Source organism: Dermacentor albipictus, chromosome 2 (genome assembly GCF_038994185.2).
Source record: "Dermacentor albipictus isolate Rhodes 1998 colony chromosome 2, USDA_Dalb.pri_finalv2, whole genome shotgun sequence".
Classification (NCBI taxonomy): domain Eukaryota; kingdom Metazoa; phylum Arthropoda; class Arachnida; order Ixodida; family Ixodidae; genus Dermacentor; species Dermacentor albipictus.
Window position 1 is genome coordinate 129,111,506 of NC_091822.1, and position 15,983 is coordinate 129,127,488.

Sequence of the window (15,983 nt, forward strand, 5' to 3'; positions counted from 1 at the left end):
GTGCTCGTGTAAAGAAGGCGCTTGCTATGCTTGCCCTTTTTACACAGCATGGATTCTGACGAATATTTACAGCGTTTCAGGTAAAGTATTCAGAATTTTCGCAGCATTAAAATGGTAAATAATCCTAGATAGTGCGTTTGTACGATATCTTATGAAAACTATAACTCATTCTCAAGTTAACGAAATTCCCTGACGTGAACAACCACAGTACATCCAGTACACCGGACAACCCTAGTACACCCGACCGCACAATATTAATGTCACACCAAGAACTCGACATGGCGGCTGAATTGCGTCTCAGTATCAAACGTCCTCTGGCAGTGATTGTTAGAAATGCCATCGGTTGTGCAGCAACAAGACAGGCACCACCACTGGTCTGAGGTCTCGTACCAAGCTCAATAGTAACTTAATCACGCGAGCCACCCACGTCACGAACACAGGTGAACACTGCACTAATATAGAATTAAAATTTTACGAAAATGATAAAAACAGCATTACTGGTGTACAACATCCAAACTTCAAAGTTTACTGCACGGTTAATGTTGCTTTCGTAGTTAAGCAAAGGCTCGAAATCGCTTTCCTTGCGTATACACCCGTACACGGAAGTTTCTCAGTGTGCAGTCTCCCCAAATTAGCAGGTAATATTGGACTAAAATAAACGATATAAGGAAAGCCAAATGCTAGCAATCTTCCCTTTTGTTCGATGTATTTTAAATGAGTAGTACGTACTACTTAAATAAATCTTGGCGAAGCCGCAATTTCTTATTACGATCCTCTAAATAGTATATTAGCAGAATATTCATGCACATGAACAGCAGCTATGACAAAAGTCCCAGCACGCCATTTTGGGGATTTTCTGGCGCTCCGCAGGCGCCGCTTAGTTTCGTAGGTAACGCTAAGGCGCCCACGTTTTTGGCCATGCGTCGCTTTAGCCGAGCGGTTATGGCGGCGTTTGTCTTTCAGTATAGGTATTAAAGCTATTTTTGAGAGTTTTTCATGACGCTTGCACTTGTATACTCGAAGTAGAATGCTGCATGAAGGCTCTTCTGCATCTACAATATCTTAAACTGGGCTTCTCATTCGGTCAAAAAGTTTCTTGCAGTTGTTTGTCTCAAGAAATTGTACCGTTTTCGGTTTATCTGCGGAATTTCTAGATACAAAAATCTCTTTAGCCCGGAATATTGTGCCTATGATACTTTAGTGCTGCAGGCAAGGCACATTTTTTAAAGCGAAGCTTTTTTTCCCAACTATCCCAGGTTAGGAGTTACTGCTGGTTGGGTCGCTCAATATTTCGGGGTAATATGTGTGGATACAATGGTTATATATGAACCGAATGACAGTACTAGGCACGGACCAGTATAAAAACCAGGTGTATGTACCTGTGTCCTATGTAAAAATAAATTCTTACATAATACATGAACCAATAATGCCGCCCCACGGGTATCTATCTGTAAAGCACACTGAACTGTTAATGAAATGATGACTGAGATTGCCTTAGTGCACCGAAAACAGAAGATGAGGACACGGATTAGGAAAATTACCTCGTTTAGAAATCAAGCGTAGTGCCACCCGGGCTAAGTCTGAGTCTTCGAGACAGCGAAACGGAATGTGCTAAAACTCCCGCCGTTCCCTTTTTGTCAAAATATAACAGATGTGGTAATATTTATTGGGTTATTCGTATCACTTTATTTTATTTTATTAGGCCATTCGGTATTTGCCGCTAGGTGTGTGCCTGTTCTTGGTCAATCCTCCAGTATGATTATGTGCCACTGTGATGCAATACGAATCGAATACCTTAATGTTGCTTGATACGTGTCATCCAATTCTGCGGATAAGCCTGCCATCATCATTCTTGGATTCCAATATGTAACCGCGCAAAGGACAACGGACGAAGAAGGAAACACACATGACAAGTGCTGATTTTTTTCCCACATGGAAAGGAACAAAAAAGAGGGCTCATTGAACTAGGAAGCAACATATTTAACAGGGAGAGGCGGGCTATTTGGTGGCCAATATTGGAATACATTGTGTAACCGCAGAAACGACAACGGACGAAGAAGGAAACACACAGCACATGCATGTGTGTTTCCTTATTCGTCCGCTGTCGCTTGCGCGGTTACATAATGCATTCCAATATCGACCACCAATTAGCCCGCCTCTCCCTGTTAAATCATTCTTCGCTTGCCAAGCATCATATATCGTCTGCGACCTCGTGACACCAACGCGTACACACCTAAAGTTGAGCATCCACCTGATTTGCACTTTCCATTTTGGCATAGATTGTGGGCGATGTAGTCCATAAACACAAACATTGAACAGAATAGAGTTGTGACCTTTGGGGTACATAAACATAAATATTGCATGGCGTTACGTATTCCATAGAATTAAAGCATACAAAATTGTACACGTCGCGATTTGTTGTAGAGCTTCTTATTAACCACTATACTAAAGCTATAGAGTCCTACATGTGCGCTCATCACGTGTGCGCTCTGTCAGCATATTTTTTCTTTGTTTTTTCAGAAGCCCTTCGCTAGCTTTATGTCGCCATTATTAGGTGTCATAGGACACGCGTAGCTCTTCCTGAAGCTCTCGGTCACATAAACATGGTACATTATTGATATCTGGCAGAAATCGGAGGCATGTTAGTAGATACGTTGCACTACAGTTTAAAGGGGCACTAGAGGCTAATACTAAGTCGACGTGGACTCTATAAATACCATTCTAGAAACCTCGCAACGCTTGTTTAGAGCCAAGAAAAGACTTAGTTTGAGAGAAAATTATATCTGAAGCGTCCGAAGATTGCAAACCAGAACGTTCCGAAACCCAGTACACTAAAACAGAATAAATTCAACACAATATCCAGACGCAAGCTGCAAGCTCTGCAAACACGAACACGCAGACATGGCACACATCTTGTGGAAGTGCACACATATCGGTTCAGTATACGTAGAGGACAAGATAGAACCGGACCTTCTCGAGGAGCGACGGCTAAGCGCTCTGACTAGCTCAGAACTACGACCAATTATGGGCTATCCAGCGGGCCCGCGCAGCGGTGGAAAGGCTATGCCTCACCGCACACAATGCCTGGGTGGCCTGAGCCCGGGCTGGCAACCTCGCAGGTCCTTTTTCCATTAAAGTTTTTTCCGTCCGTCCGTCCGTCCGAATACCTTGATCGAAATTCAAATCTCCCGCCACCCAACCGGGGGAGGGGATGACGTTTTATACGCCATCACTGCGTTTTGCTGCCGTCGATGAGCAAAACAGCGTCCAATAGACGACGGCACCGAGCCATGACATATAAAGTGAGAGCGGCGGATTCTCCGCTGCACCTGCTTTTTGGTCAAGTGGTGTAGACCGTTCGGGCTTCTAACGACATCACATGGAAGTTGAATTCTCTGCGACTTGCAGTTTTTGAGACTTTCGCAAGCCAGCAAAAACTAGCACAGCGCTACGCGATAACTACTGAAATGCCAAAGCATGGTCGCCACGGAGTCAAGAGAAAACGAAACCGTTCGACCACCCGCGTCGTGGTCAAGAGTAATTTCAATGAGTTCTTTGGCCTGAACATGATATAGGACTGGGCAAGTAGCATTTTATTTAGTTTTATGATACAATACGATGATGTTTTGTGCAATGAGTGGTTCACTACTAGTGGCAGAATTGAACTGAGGAGTGCTTTTGTCATCGGGAAAGTACCTGAATTTCCCGGGGGAGTATCCAATCATGTCGTGCATTTACCTCAATTTCTCGATTACTAAAGCTATGTTTAGAATAAGATTGACGTCTCAGAGATTCTAGAGCACTAATCTATCACTTCAGCTTGGCTTAATATTTGCCTTTAGTGTCCCTTTAAGTCTTGTAGGTTAATTATAGGTTGCAGTTAATATTTATTTCGTCCCTGAGAAGCGCTATAGAATGGTTATATATACATGTTATCCTGGTCTTGGCTTCATGCCTTGGCGGGCCAAGAAGCGCACGTCCAACAATTTCGTCCAGCAGCCATGGCCAAAAGAGTTCTGGAATGAGGACACCACCAACTCGACCTCAAGAGTCGATGGTTGAAATAAAAGTTTCCCTCTCTCGATCTCTTGAGGGAGCAAAATGGGACGAGTTTAACATTGATCGAAATGGAGCCGAGGCTTCATCAGAAAATTAGTTGTGACGTTGCAAAGTTGTTTGAGCTTTTGTGAAGCAGAATCGTATTTATCATTGTATTTAGCAGCTCTTTATATTTTAGATTTAAATATTAGGCAGACGATCAAGAAAATAATTTTTATTATCTGCATTGTTGTAACAGTGGCTAAGAAGCAGTAACAGACAGGGCATGTTAAAGCAGTTATTGCAGCCAATCGTACACTAAAGCAGGAAAGAGAGCACAATTCGCATTGAACGCACCACTTCGCACCTAAACGTACACTAGTGAACGCTTTCATATGGCTGCGCTATCACACAGCTGATAAGAAAAACTAATGCTTTAGCCAAGCGCTTGTTTTCGTCTTTCGTTCTAGTGCGTGCGCCTGTTGCTACTCTAATTCGCCTCATCAGCTATGAAAGACGAACTGCCCCAGTAGTTAGTCCTTCTGAGCTACCACATTTCTTACCGTTCCGTGACAGTTGGATATAACAAAAAATGGGTCCCGGTTACGAATACCAGTACTCTTGCTTCTGAAATGTAGAAATAGAGCAATGACCACGTTGGCAATATTTTAAGAATAACAAGCGTTGACTGTTACTAACTGGGGAGTTTGTTTCGTTAGCTTTCCTTCTATTTCCAATCAGAACTTGTGCCGGTCCTGCGATTTTATAACGTATTAATTGTCCCATTGCGAACTTGCGATTTACACATTTTATGCCACTGCAAACGGACACAGCAAATAGAGATCAAAGAAGAGTCGTTTATTGATTTTGCTATGTAATTAAAAATTAGCCTTTAAGATTTTCAATGTTGAAAGTGATGTTTTCCAAATTTTATGTAATGTGTTCAAGTTATATAAGTAGTGGGGCCTTTAAAATAGAGTTACAATCTGCGACATTACTCTGTATGTGAAACATGTACTGCTGCGGAACATCTGCCACTTGAAAATAAGCAAACGAATACTGCGTTAAGTTTTTGAAGATACCAATGAATGTGTAAACTCCAAAGAAGCGGGCGTGAAGCGTGGCGTTTCAGTTTCATTAGGGCGCTCCTGAATACAATCATTTGCGGTTTCGTATTTGCTTATTCACTTCTTAGTGCATACAAATTATTAAAAAAAACGATTCAAAACACAAAGGACGGAATTAATGTGGTTCGTGGACACCTTGGTATTTTTGTAAAATAACAAATTATTTATAAATAGTGCCACACAGACAATTTGCTATCAGCAGTGACACTCTTTTTTTATTATGATGCTCATTCAATATATCAGGAAGTTAGGCATGCCATTTCAGTGATTAGGGCAACGAACAATTAGGCTGCGTATATAAAGAATAGTGGTTCAAAAACCATTTTTATTGTAATACATACGTTTGCTTACAAATTGGGCGCTAGAAGAATGCCCTGCAATTAACAATATAGCTGAACTTGAGGTTATAATGCTATATAACGATTGCTTTGTCACATTTTCTGCATCAACGAGACGTAACGAAGAAATTCGTGATCAAAACGTAGTACATGCTTTTAAAATTATTTGTGGACGAGAGACAGGCCTCACGTTGGTGGTGTAGTTGTTACACTAAAGCATGAAATATCTTCAACCTTCTCAGGGGAGATTATGAAATTCCGCACCCACGCATAAACTTACGCAACATGTTAACTTTGTTCGTGGTTTATCGCCAACATATCTCAAATACCGATATTCTAACATAATGCAACATTTGGAAAACGCACTCTAATGGCCTACTGATTGTAACTGGTGGTTTTAACCTAATGAAACTAGAGTCTCGCCTGTCATCTGCCTCACCATAGCACAATGTCATCTTCGATCTCACATTTTATCGGTGTCAGGTCCGATGGGAGTGCAAGGAACTTCGTAATAAATTATAGCTCCCCATTTTCACAGCACACAATTTTGCACCTCTGGCGTTGCTTTAAATAATGGGTTCTGTGGTCATGAACTTGTCATATTGACTTACCCATGCAGTGAATTAAAATCTGCAGACACCCAGGCGTGAAAGACCCTGAAAAGTGTCCTAAAGACTATTACTGTGTCATTGAACATCTACACCACAAATATTTATATAAGCGTATTGTGTATAATTCCTCCATTATGCCATGTTTCAACAGTGACCAAATTTTATGTAATACGCATAGTCACAAAGAGTCATCGGGAAAGGAAGGGGCTGTAGAGGAATAAGCATCAATGAGCCGTTTACCGCTATTATAGCAAACCTTGTAGTGGAAATCTCGCAAGACCAATGCGCAGTGTTGGCGCACAAAATTGCTCGTGGTGGCTGTGCTTGGCTGAGCGTCTCCGACTGCTACCCGTGCGCCCGCTTCCCGTTGCAATAAACCTAATTTAATCTAGTAGAAGTGCTGGGCATCGTACAATCTGGAATGTCGAAGTCGCGGACTGTTCCCTACCACGACCGATGATGCAAGTACCACTCCTCTGTAGACCTTGCTCACTCTGGTGGATATCTGACGATGCTTTGTGTCAGTGAAATACCTCCACCTTAAAAGGAAGCTTTAGCTCGTGCCCAACTCCGATGAGGCTTATTCAAATACACGTAAAACGCGAACACTTTTTTCAGAGATAATCCCTGGACCGACGTTTATGAAATTTGCTGTCCTTGAAAAAAAAAAGTTAAATTCTAGTGACTATTCGCAGCGGAATGTCAATTTAGGACATGAATTTTGTTGCACAAATGTTCAAACATTCAAAAGTTTGAAACAAATAGAAGCACGAAGTTTACAAGTAGTTAGCTCTGCATGAAGAACAGATACCGCGGTTCTGGAAACGGCAACCATAAGGCCATTCAAAGCGGCCAAATTGGATATGTGAATCTATATATTTCGTGAATTTGTTACGTTGTGTACAAGGGTATTGAAAAAGCTGTAGTTCCATATTACTAATTTTTTTTTAGGTTCATTTGTTACATATAAATTTTGTCTGCTTTAGATGTACTGTCAGATTCAATTCACAGAATTGTGATATCATTTTTCATTGCGGAGTTACGCAGCTGTAAACTTGATAGTTTCATTTTCAGAAAATTTGCGATCTTTGCTAATTTTTCGTAAAAGTTTGACCACCTAAAGAAAAAATTCGAAGCAAGAATACACGACATTTTAAGTTTCTCTTCTAAAACCAAGAAGCCTCGTCAAATTTGGTGCAGGGGTTCCTGAGAAACACCAATTCTCCTTTCGCATGCATTTAGATAGGACAACCCGAGCTAAAGCTTCCTCGTAAGCGGTACAGACGACAAAAGTGTTGAAGACTGGGTCTCCTTCTACGAGCGAGCGCTTGCCCATAATAATTTCAATGATAATACCGAGCTGAGGAGCGCTATTTTTTACCTACGGCACTTTGCCAAGCTATGATTTCTTAACCAAAAAGCCAACCTTACTATACTGTCCGTCTTTAGGACCAGTTTCACCGGTGTTTTTAGTCGCCCAGCAGTAGGAAAGCTTCGCGCCGAGCAACGCTTGCCTGACAGATACCACCAGGTCGCCGAAAACGTTACTCGTATAGGAGCCATCGTCGACCTTTGCAAACCTGTGAGCCAGTTTGTGCCCAAAGCGGATAAGATTAAGCAATTGTTATGAATGAAACTGAATAAACTCGTTCCAAGTGTGGTAGCGAACAGTTCTCGCGCCGCCGTCGAATTGGTAGTTCTTTCTAAAAGCTACGACGAGTTGCACAGGCAATGTCTGCAAACAAGGGGCCCTCCACCTTTAGATGATACCCTATCAAGGCTCGCCATAACCGACGAACACGCCCTTCTGCTTCTAAAGGTCCAGGAGTTCTTTCACTCAGAGGTCGCTCGCCAGCTTTCTTCGGTCTCTTGCGTGCCGCCACCGTCCCCCACACCTACTGTCGGCAGCTTCATCCGAGAGCTAGTCTCTAAAGCCTGCGATCAGCCGCCAGTGACTGGACCTAGCACGTACGCAGAAACAGCTGCCAGATTTAGACCGCCGAATTTCTCGCCGCCACTTTGGCTGCTACCAGAACGGCTAAATTTTCCAGACTTGCCGACCTTGGAACGTACTGTCAGCAGTGGCGCGTCTTGGGCGATTGTCCATTATGCTTTGCTTGCGGTGGTACTAGTCATGTGCTGCGCCAATGTCGTCGTCGCATGCTTCATATTGCTCTTCTCGTTCTTCTTCGGAACTTCCCAGCCCTCCTACATATTAATTTTACCCAGATCGAAGACCTGTGCCTACCCGTCGCTCGCCATCTCAACGGGGGTGCTCGCTTTCTCCGTTGCTTTGCCGCACCGAGTCAACAGAGCAGGATAACTGATGGCTAGAGTTTCCCAAGCGTGAATTTCGTTCCCATCGCAAAGCATGACTTCTCTTCTCTCTCTAGCCAACAGAATTAAAGACTCTGTCACAGGAGCCATTGCCCTTGCACTCGTCGATGCAGGAGCCGCCGTCGCTGTCATGAGCGCTTAACTGCACCGCGTACTTCGCAATGTTCTGACGCCTTTGTCGGACATGTTCCTTCGAACGGCGAGCGCCCAAAACATAACGGCTCCGGCTGTCTTTACTGCTCGACTCACCATTCAAGGACTTCTTTAAACTGCAGAGTTCATTGTGTTCTGCTCCTGTTTCCATAATATTATTTTAGGTTGGGACTATCTTGCCAACCTTAACGCTGTTGTTAACCTTCACTGTTGTCGCACCGAACACGACCTTTGTGCTCTTCGTGACGTTCAGGCTGTCAAAATTCGTCATGTTTGCAATAAACTGCTTGTATCTGACGACACCGCGATTCCTCCGTGCTCTTCAGTCCTTGTGCCTTTGTCACGTGCCACGATTTCTGATACTATTGTCCTCTTTGCGCACTCCGAAGTATTTATCCGCAGCAAATGCTGTGGATTGACCTCTCCTTTCCACATTCTTCACACTGGAGCAATAAAGGAACTCATAAGCTACATATTTCCACCCACCTAACTTTCTGCCGCCCCCTGCTACGCTTCCAAGGGAAGGGAAGCGTAGCAGGGGGTGGCAGAAACTTAGGTGGGCGGATGGGATTAAGAAGTTTGCAGGCAGGACATGGCCACAATTAGTATATGACCGGGGTAGTTGGAGAAGTATGGGAGAGGCCTTTGCGCTGCAGTGGGCGTAACCAGGCTGATGATGATGATGATGATGATGATGATGAAGAAGCTACATATTTGCGTAGCCCCTAACGTTATTTCATGGTGAATGCATTAGTCGGGCTCAGTCCATCGACAGCCTTTGCATCTGAGGCGTGCTTCAACTTCTGTAGACATTGACGCAGTTACGTGAGATACCGTGATAGACCAGTCCCTCCTCGACGCTTTCCATCACTTAATCGAAGGCCCAGCATCTCCTCCAATACGTAGGCAGCTTCAGAACGGAGCCAGTCCGACGGTTTATACAACTTTCTGGTGATGCTTTTCAGGACCTAAATGAAGGTCATTGCCTGCCTGCCTGCCTGCCTGCCTGCCTGCCTGCCTGCCTGCCTGCCTGCCTGCCTGCCTGCCTGCCTGCCTGCCTGCCTGCCTGCCTGCCTGCCTGCCTGCCTGCCTGCCTGCCTGCCTGCCTGCCTGCCTGCCTGCCTGCCTGCCTGCCTGCCTGCCTGCCTGCCTGCCTGCCTGCCTGCCTGCCTGCCTGCCTGCCTGCCTGCCTGCCTGCCTGCCTGCCTGCCTGCCTGCCTGCCTGCCTGCCTGCCTGCCTGCCTGCCTGCCTGCCTGCCTGCCTGCCTGCCTGCCTGCCTGCCTGCCTGCCTGCCTGCCTGCCTGCCTGCCTGCCTGCCTGCCTGCCTGCCTGCCTGCCTGCCTGCCTGCCTGCCTGCCTGCCTGCCTGCCTGCCTGCCTGCCTGCCTGCCTGCCTGCCTGCCTGCCTGCCTGCCTGCCTGCCTGCCTGCCTGCCTGCCTGCCTGCCTGCCTGCCTGCCTGCCTGCCTGCCTGCCTGCCTGCCTGCCTGCCTGCCTGCCTGCCTGCCTGCCTGCCTGCCTGCCTGCCTGCCTGCCTGCCTGCCTGCCTGCCTGCCTGCCTGCCTGCCTGCCTGCCTGCCTGCCTGCCTGCCTGCCTGCCTGCCTGCCTGCCTGCCTGCCTGCCTGCCTGCCTGCCTGCCTGCCTGCCTGCCTGCCTGCCTGCCTGCCTGCCTGCCTGCCTGCCTGCCTGCCTGCCTGCCTGCCTGCCTGCCTGCCTGCCTGCCTGCCTGCCTGCCTGCCTGCCTGCCTGCCTGCCTGCCTGCCTGCCTGCCTGCCTGCCTGCCTGCCTGCCTGCCTGCCTGCCTGCCTGCCTGCCTGCCTGCCTGCCTGCCTGCCTGCCTGCCTGCCTGCCTGCCTGCCTGCCTGCCTGCCTGCCTGCCTGCCTGCCTGCCTGCCTGCCTGCCTGCCTGCCTGCCTGCCTGCCTGCCTGCCTGCCTGCCTGCCTGCCTGCCTGCCTGCCTGCCTGCCTGCCTGCCTGCCTGCCTGCCTGCCTGCCTGCCTGCCTGCCTGCCTGCCTGCCTGCCTGCCTGCCTGCCTGCCTGCCTGCCTGCCTGCCTGCCTGCCTGCCTGCCTGCCTGCCTGCCTGCCTGCCTGCCTGCCTGCCTGCCTGCCTGCCTGCCTGCCTGCCTGCCTGCCTGCCTGCCTGCCTGCCTGCCTGCCTGCCTGCCTGCCTGCCTGCCTGCCTGCCTGCCTGCCTGCCTGCCTGCCTGCCTGCCTGCCTGCCTGCCTGCCTGCCTGCCTGCCTGCCTGCCTGCCTGCCTGCCTGCCTGCCTGCCTGCCTGCCTGCCTGCCTGCCTGCCTGCCTGCCTGCCTGCCTGCCTGCCTGCCTGCCTGCCTGCCTGCCTGCCTGCCTGCCTGCCTGCCTGCCTGCCTGCCTGCCTGCCTGCCTGCCTGCCTGCCTGCCTGCCTGCCTGCCTGCCTGCCTGCCTGCCTGCCTGCCTGCCTGCCTGCCTGCCTGCCTGCCTGCCTGCCTGCCTGCCTGCCTGCCTGCCTGCCTGCCTGCCTGCCTGCCTGCCTGCCTGCCTGCCTGCCTGCCTGCCTGCCTGCCTGCCTGCCTGCCTGCCTGCCTGCCTGCCTGCCTGCCTGCCTGCCTGCCTGCCTGCCTGCCTGCCTGCCTGCCTGCCTGCCTGCCTGCCTGCCTGCCTGCCTGCCTGCCTGCCTGCCTGCCTGCCTGCCTGCCTGCCTGCCTGCCTGCCTGCCTGCCTGCCTGCCTGCCTGCCTGCCTGCCTGCCTGCCTGCCTGCCTGCCTGCCTGCCTGCCTGCCTGCCTGCCTGCCTGCCTGCCTGCCTGCCTGCCTGCCTGCCTGCCTGCCTGCCTGCCTGCCTGCCTGCCTGCCTGCCTGCCTGCCTGCCTGCCTGCCTGCCTGCCTGCCTGCCTGCCTGCCTGCCTGCCTGCCTGCCTGCCTGCCTGCCTGCCTGCCTGCCTGCCTGCCTGCCTGCCTGCCTGCCTGCCTGCCTGCCTGCCTGCCTGCCTGCCTGCCTGCCTGCCTGCCTGCCTGCCTGCCTGCCTGCCTGCCTGCCTGCCTGCCTGCCTGCCTGCCTGCCTGCCTGCCTGCCTGCCTGCCTGCCTGCCTGCCTGCCTGCCTGCCTGCCTGCCTGCCTGCCTGCCTGCCTGCCTGCCTGCCTGCCTGCCTGCCTGCCTGCCTGCCTGCCTGCCTGCCTGCCTGCCTGCCTGCCTGCCTGCCTGCCTGCCTGCCTGCCTGCCTGCCTGCCTGCCTGCCTGCCTGCCTGCCTGCCTGCCTGCCTGCCTGCCTGCCTGCCTGCCTGCCTGCCTGCCTGCCTGCCTGCCTGCCTGCCTGCCTGCCTGCCTGCCTGCCTGCCTGCCTGCCTGCCTGCCTGCCTGCCTGCCTGCCTGCCTGCCTGCCTGCCTGCCTGCCTGCCTGCCTGCCTGCCTGCCTGCCTGCCTGCCTGCCTGCCTGCCTGCCTGCCTGCCTGCCTGCCTGCCTGCCTGCCTGCCTGCCTGCCTGCCTGCCTGCCTGCCTGCCTGCCTGCCTGCCTGCCTGCCTGCCTGCCTGCCTGCCTGCCTGCCTGCCTGCCTGCCTGCCTGCCTGCCTGCCTGCCTGCCTGCCTGCCTGCCTGCCTGCCTGCCTGCCTGCCTGCCTGCCTGCCTGCCTGCCTGCCTGCCTGCCTGCCTGCCTGCCTGCCTGCCTGCCTGCCTGCCTGCCTGCCTGCCTGCCTGCCTGCCTGCCTGCCTGCCTGCCTGCCTGCCTGCCTGCCTGCCTGCCTGCCTGCCTGCCTGCCTGCCTGCCTGCCTGCCTGCCTGCCTGCCTGCCTGCCTGCCTGCCTGCCTGCCTGCCTGCCTGCCTGCCTGCCTGCCTGCCTGCCTGCCTGCCTGCCTGCCTGCCTGCCTGCCTGCCTGCCTGCCTGCCTGCCTGCCTGCCTGCCTGCCTGCCTGCCTGCCTGCCTGCCTGCCTGCCTGCCTGCCTGCCTGCCTGCCTGCCTGCCTGCCTGCCTGCCTGCCTGCCTGCCTGCCTGCCTGCCTGCCTGCCTGCCTGCCTGCCTGCCTGCCTGCCTGCCTGCCTGCCTGCCTGCCTGCCTGCCTGCCTGCCTGCCTGCCTGCCTGCCTGCCTGCCTGCCTGCCTGCCTGCCTGCCTGCCTGCCTGCCTGCCTGCCTGCCTGCCTGCCTGCCTGCCTGCCTGCCTGCCTGCCTGCCTGCCTGCCTGCCTGCCTGCCTGCCTGCCTGCCTGCCTGCCTGCCTGCCTGCCTGCCTGCCTGCCTGCCTGCCTGCCTGCCTGCCTGCCTGCCTGCCTGCCTGCCTGCCTGCCTGCCTGCCTGCCTGCCTGCCTGCCTGCCTGCCTGCCTGCCTGCCTGCCTGCCTGCCTGCCTGCCTGCCTGCCTGCCTGCCTGCCTGCCTGCCTGCCTGCCTGCCTGCCTGCCTGCCTGCCTGCCTGCCTGCCTGCCTGCCTGCCTGCCTGCCTGCCTGCCTGCCTGCCTGCCTGCCTGCCTGCCTGCCTGCCTGCCTGCCTGCCTGCCTGCCTGCCTGCCTGCCTGCCTGCCTGCCTGCCTGCCTGCCTGCCTGCCTGCCTGCCTGCCTGCCTGCCTGCCTGCCTGCCTGCCTGCCTGCCTGCCTGCCTGCCTGCCTGCCTGCCTGCCTGCCTGCCTGCCTGCCTGCCTGCCTGCCTGCCTGCCTGCCTGCCTGCCTGCCTGCCTGCCTGCCTGCCTGCCTGCCTGCCTGCCTGCCTGCCTGCCTGCCTGCCTGCCTGCCTGCCTGCCTGCCTGCCTGCCTGCCTGCCTGCCTGCCTGCCTGCCTGCCTGCCTGCCTGCCTGCCTGCCTGCCTGCCTGCCTGCCTGCCTGCCTGCCTGCCTGCCTGCCTGCCTGCCTGCCTGCCTGCCTGCCTGCCTGCCTGCCTGCCTGCCTGCCTGCCTGCCTGCCTGCCTGCCTGCCTGCCTGCCTGCCTGCCTGCCTGCCTGCCTGCCTGCCTGCCTGCCTGCCTGCCTGCCTGCCTGCCTGCCTGCCTGCCTGCCTGCCTGCCTGCCTGCCTGCCTGCCTGCCTGCCTGCCTGCCTGCCTGCCTGCCTGCCTGCCTGCCTGCCTGCCTGCCTGCCTGCCTGCCTGCCTGCCTGCCTGCCTGCCTGCCTGCCTGCCTGCCTGCCTGCCTGCCTGCCTGCCTGCCTGCCTGCCTGCCTGCCTGCCTGCCTGCCTGCCTGCCTGCCTGCCTGCCTGCCTGCCTGCCTGCCTGCCTGCCTGCCTGCCTGCCTGCCTGCCTGCCTGCCTGCCTGCCTGCCTGCCTGCCTGCCTGCCTGCCTGCCTGCCTGCCTGCCTGCCTGCCTGCCTGCCTGCCTGCCTGCCTGCCTGCCTGCCTGCCTGCCTGCCTGCCTGCCTGCCTGCCTGCCTGCCTGCCTGCCTGCCTGCCTGCCTGCCTGCCTGCCTGCCTGCCTGCCTGCCTGCCTGCCTGCCTGCCTGCCTGCCTGCCTGCCTGCCTGCCTGCCTGCCTGCCTGCCTGCCTGCCTGCCTGCCTGCCTGCCTGCCTGCCTGCCTGCCTGCCTGCCTGCCTGCCTGCCTGCCTGCCTGCCTGCCTGCCTGCCTGCCTGCCTGCCTGCCTGCCTGCCTGCCTGCCTGCCTGCCTGCCTGCCTGCCTGCCTGCCTGCCTGCCTGCCTGCCTGCCTGCCTGCCTGCCTGCCTGCCTGCCTGCCTGCCTGCCTGCCTGCCTGCCTGCCTGCCTGCCTGCCTGCCTGCCTGCCTGCCTGCCTGCCTGCCTGCCTGCCTGCCTGCCTGCCTGCCTGCCTGCCTGCCTGCCTGCCTGCCTGCCTGCCTGCCTGCCTGCCTGCCTGCCTGCCTGCCTGCCTGCCTGCCTGCCTGCCTGCCTGCCTGCCTGCCTGCCTGCCTGCCTGCCTGCCTGCCTGCCTGCCTGCCTGCCTGCCTGCCTGCCTGCCTGCCTGCCTGCCTGCCTGCCTGCCTGCCTGCCTGCCTGCCTGCCTGCCTGCCTGCCTGCCTGCCTGCCTGCCTGCCTGCCTGCCTGCCTGCCTGCCTGCCTGCCTGCCTGCCTGCCTGCCTGCCTGCCTGCCTGCCTGCCTGCCTGCCTGCCTGCCTGCCTGCCTGCCTGCCTGCCTGCCTGCCTGCCTGCCTGCCTGCCTGCCTGCCTGCCTGCCTGCCTGCCTGCCTGCCTGCCTGCCTGCCTGCCTGCCTGCCTGCCTGCCTGCCTGCCTGCCTGCCTGCCTGCCTGCCTGCCTGCCTGCCTGCCTGCCTGCCTGCCTGCCTGCCTGCCTGCCTGCCTGCCTGCCTGCCTGCCTGCCTGCCTGCCTGCCTGCCTGCCTGCCTGCCTGCCTGCCTGCCTGCCTGCCTGCCTGCCTGCCTGCCTGCCTGCCTGCCTGCCTGCCTGCCTGCCTGCCTGCCTGCCTGCCTGCCTGCCTGCCTGCCTGCCTGCCTGCCTGCCTGCCTGCCTGCCTGCCTGCCTGCCTGCCTGCCTGCCTGCCTGCCTGCCTGCCTGCCTGCCTGCCTGCCTGCCTGCCTGCCTGCCTGCCTGCCTGCCTGCCTGCCTGCCTGCCTGCCTGCCTGCCTGCCTGCCTGCCTGCCTGCCTGCCTGCCTGCCTGCCTGCCTGCCTGCCTGCCTGCCTGCCTGCCTGCCTGCCTGCCTGCCTGCCTGCCTGCCTGCCTGCCTGCCTGCCTGCCTGCCTGCCTGCCTGCCTGCCTGCCTGCCTGCCTGCCTGCCTGCCTGCCTGCCTGCCTGCCTGCCTGCCTGCCTGCCTGCCTGCCTGCCTGCCTGCCTGCCTGCCTGCCTGCCTGCCTTTTCCACAATCCAATGCGCGAGCGAATTTCAAGAGTATGATGAACAAAATTTCATGGTCCTGAAATGCAACACGGGACTTCGTTATCTCGGTGGCATAGTGGTGTTTCCCGTAGTTTTTCACAATCAGCGCAGCCGTGTAGAGAGCGTTCTGCGATGTCTCACTGAAGCGGGAATTTAAGGAAACGTCGTTTCGCTGCCCGAGCGCTCATCATTCTTGGTCACGTTGAATGACAACATTGCATTCTTCTTGCTACAACCACTGTTAACGCAATCAAAGACTGTCCAAAGTGAAAAATAATAAAGAATATCGCGAGCATCATAGATTTAAGTTTGTATTTACGATGTTTTATTTTAATTGTAGCTGTATAAGCTGTCTCCTTACGAACCTCATTCGCGGTGACACAGATCATTCTGCTTGATTACCAGCTTGCGATGATTCCTTCACAACATTGTCTCTCTTGCTAACCTCGCCACCCATCCCTTGTCATTTCCATCCGGCAGCCAACACTGAGGTCCACGCCGATGCAAGCGTCGTCGTTCGACTCGGTGCTGCGCTCGTGCAACCGAAATCAGCGTTCAATAATTATGTCATAATCTATAGGAGCCACACTCTCACTAAAGCAGTGCCTGATTACTTGGTTGCAGAAAAAAGCG

The 15,983-nt window shown here is 54.8% G+C and overlaps 1 protein-coding gene across 1 annotated transcript in view; it reads right to left on the reverse strand.

Moving 5' to 3' along the window:
- The window catches only part of LOC135897385 (uncharacterized), a 44,270-nt gene that overhangs the window by 21,653 nt on the left and 6,634 nt on the right, over window positions 1–15,983 (reverse strand). The window contains exons 2-3 of the mRNA XM_070533971.1: window positions 6,115–6,159; window positions 4,602–4,665 (exon numbers count right to left, since the gene is read on the reverse strand). Of these exons, the coding sequence (XP_070390072.1) occupies window positions 4,602–4,665; window positions 6,115–6,159 (109 nt within the window). The remainder of the gene's footprint in view (window positions 1–4,601; window positions 4,666–6,114; window positions 6,160–15,983) is intronic.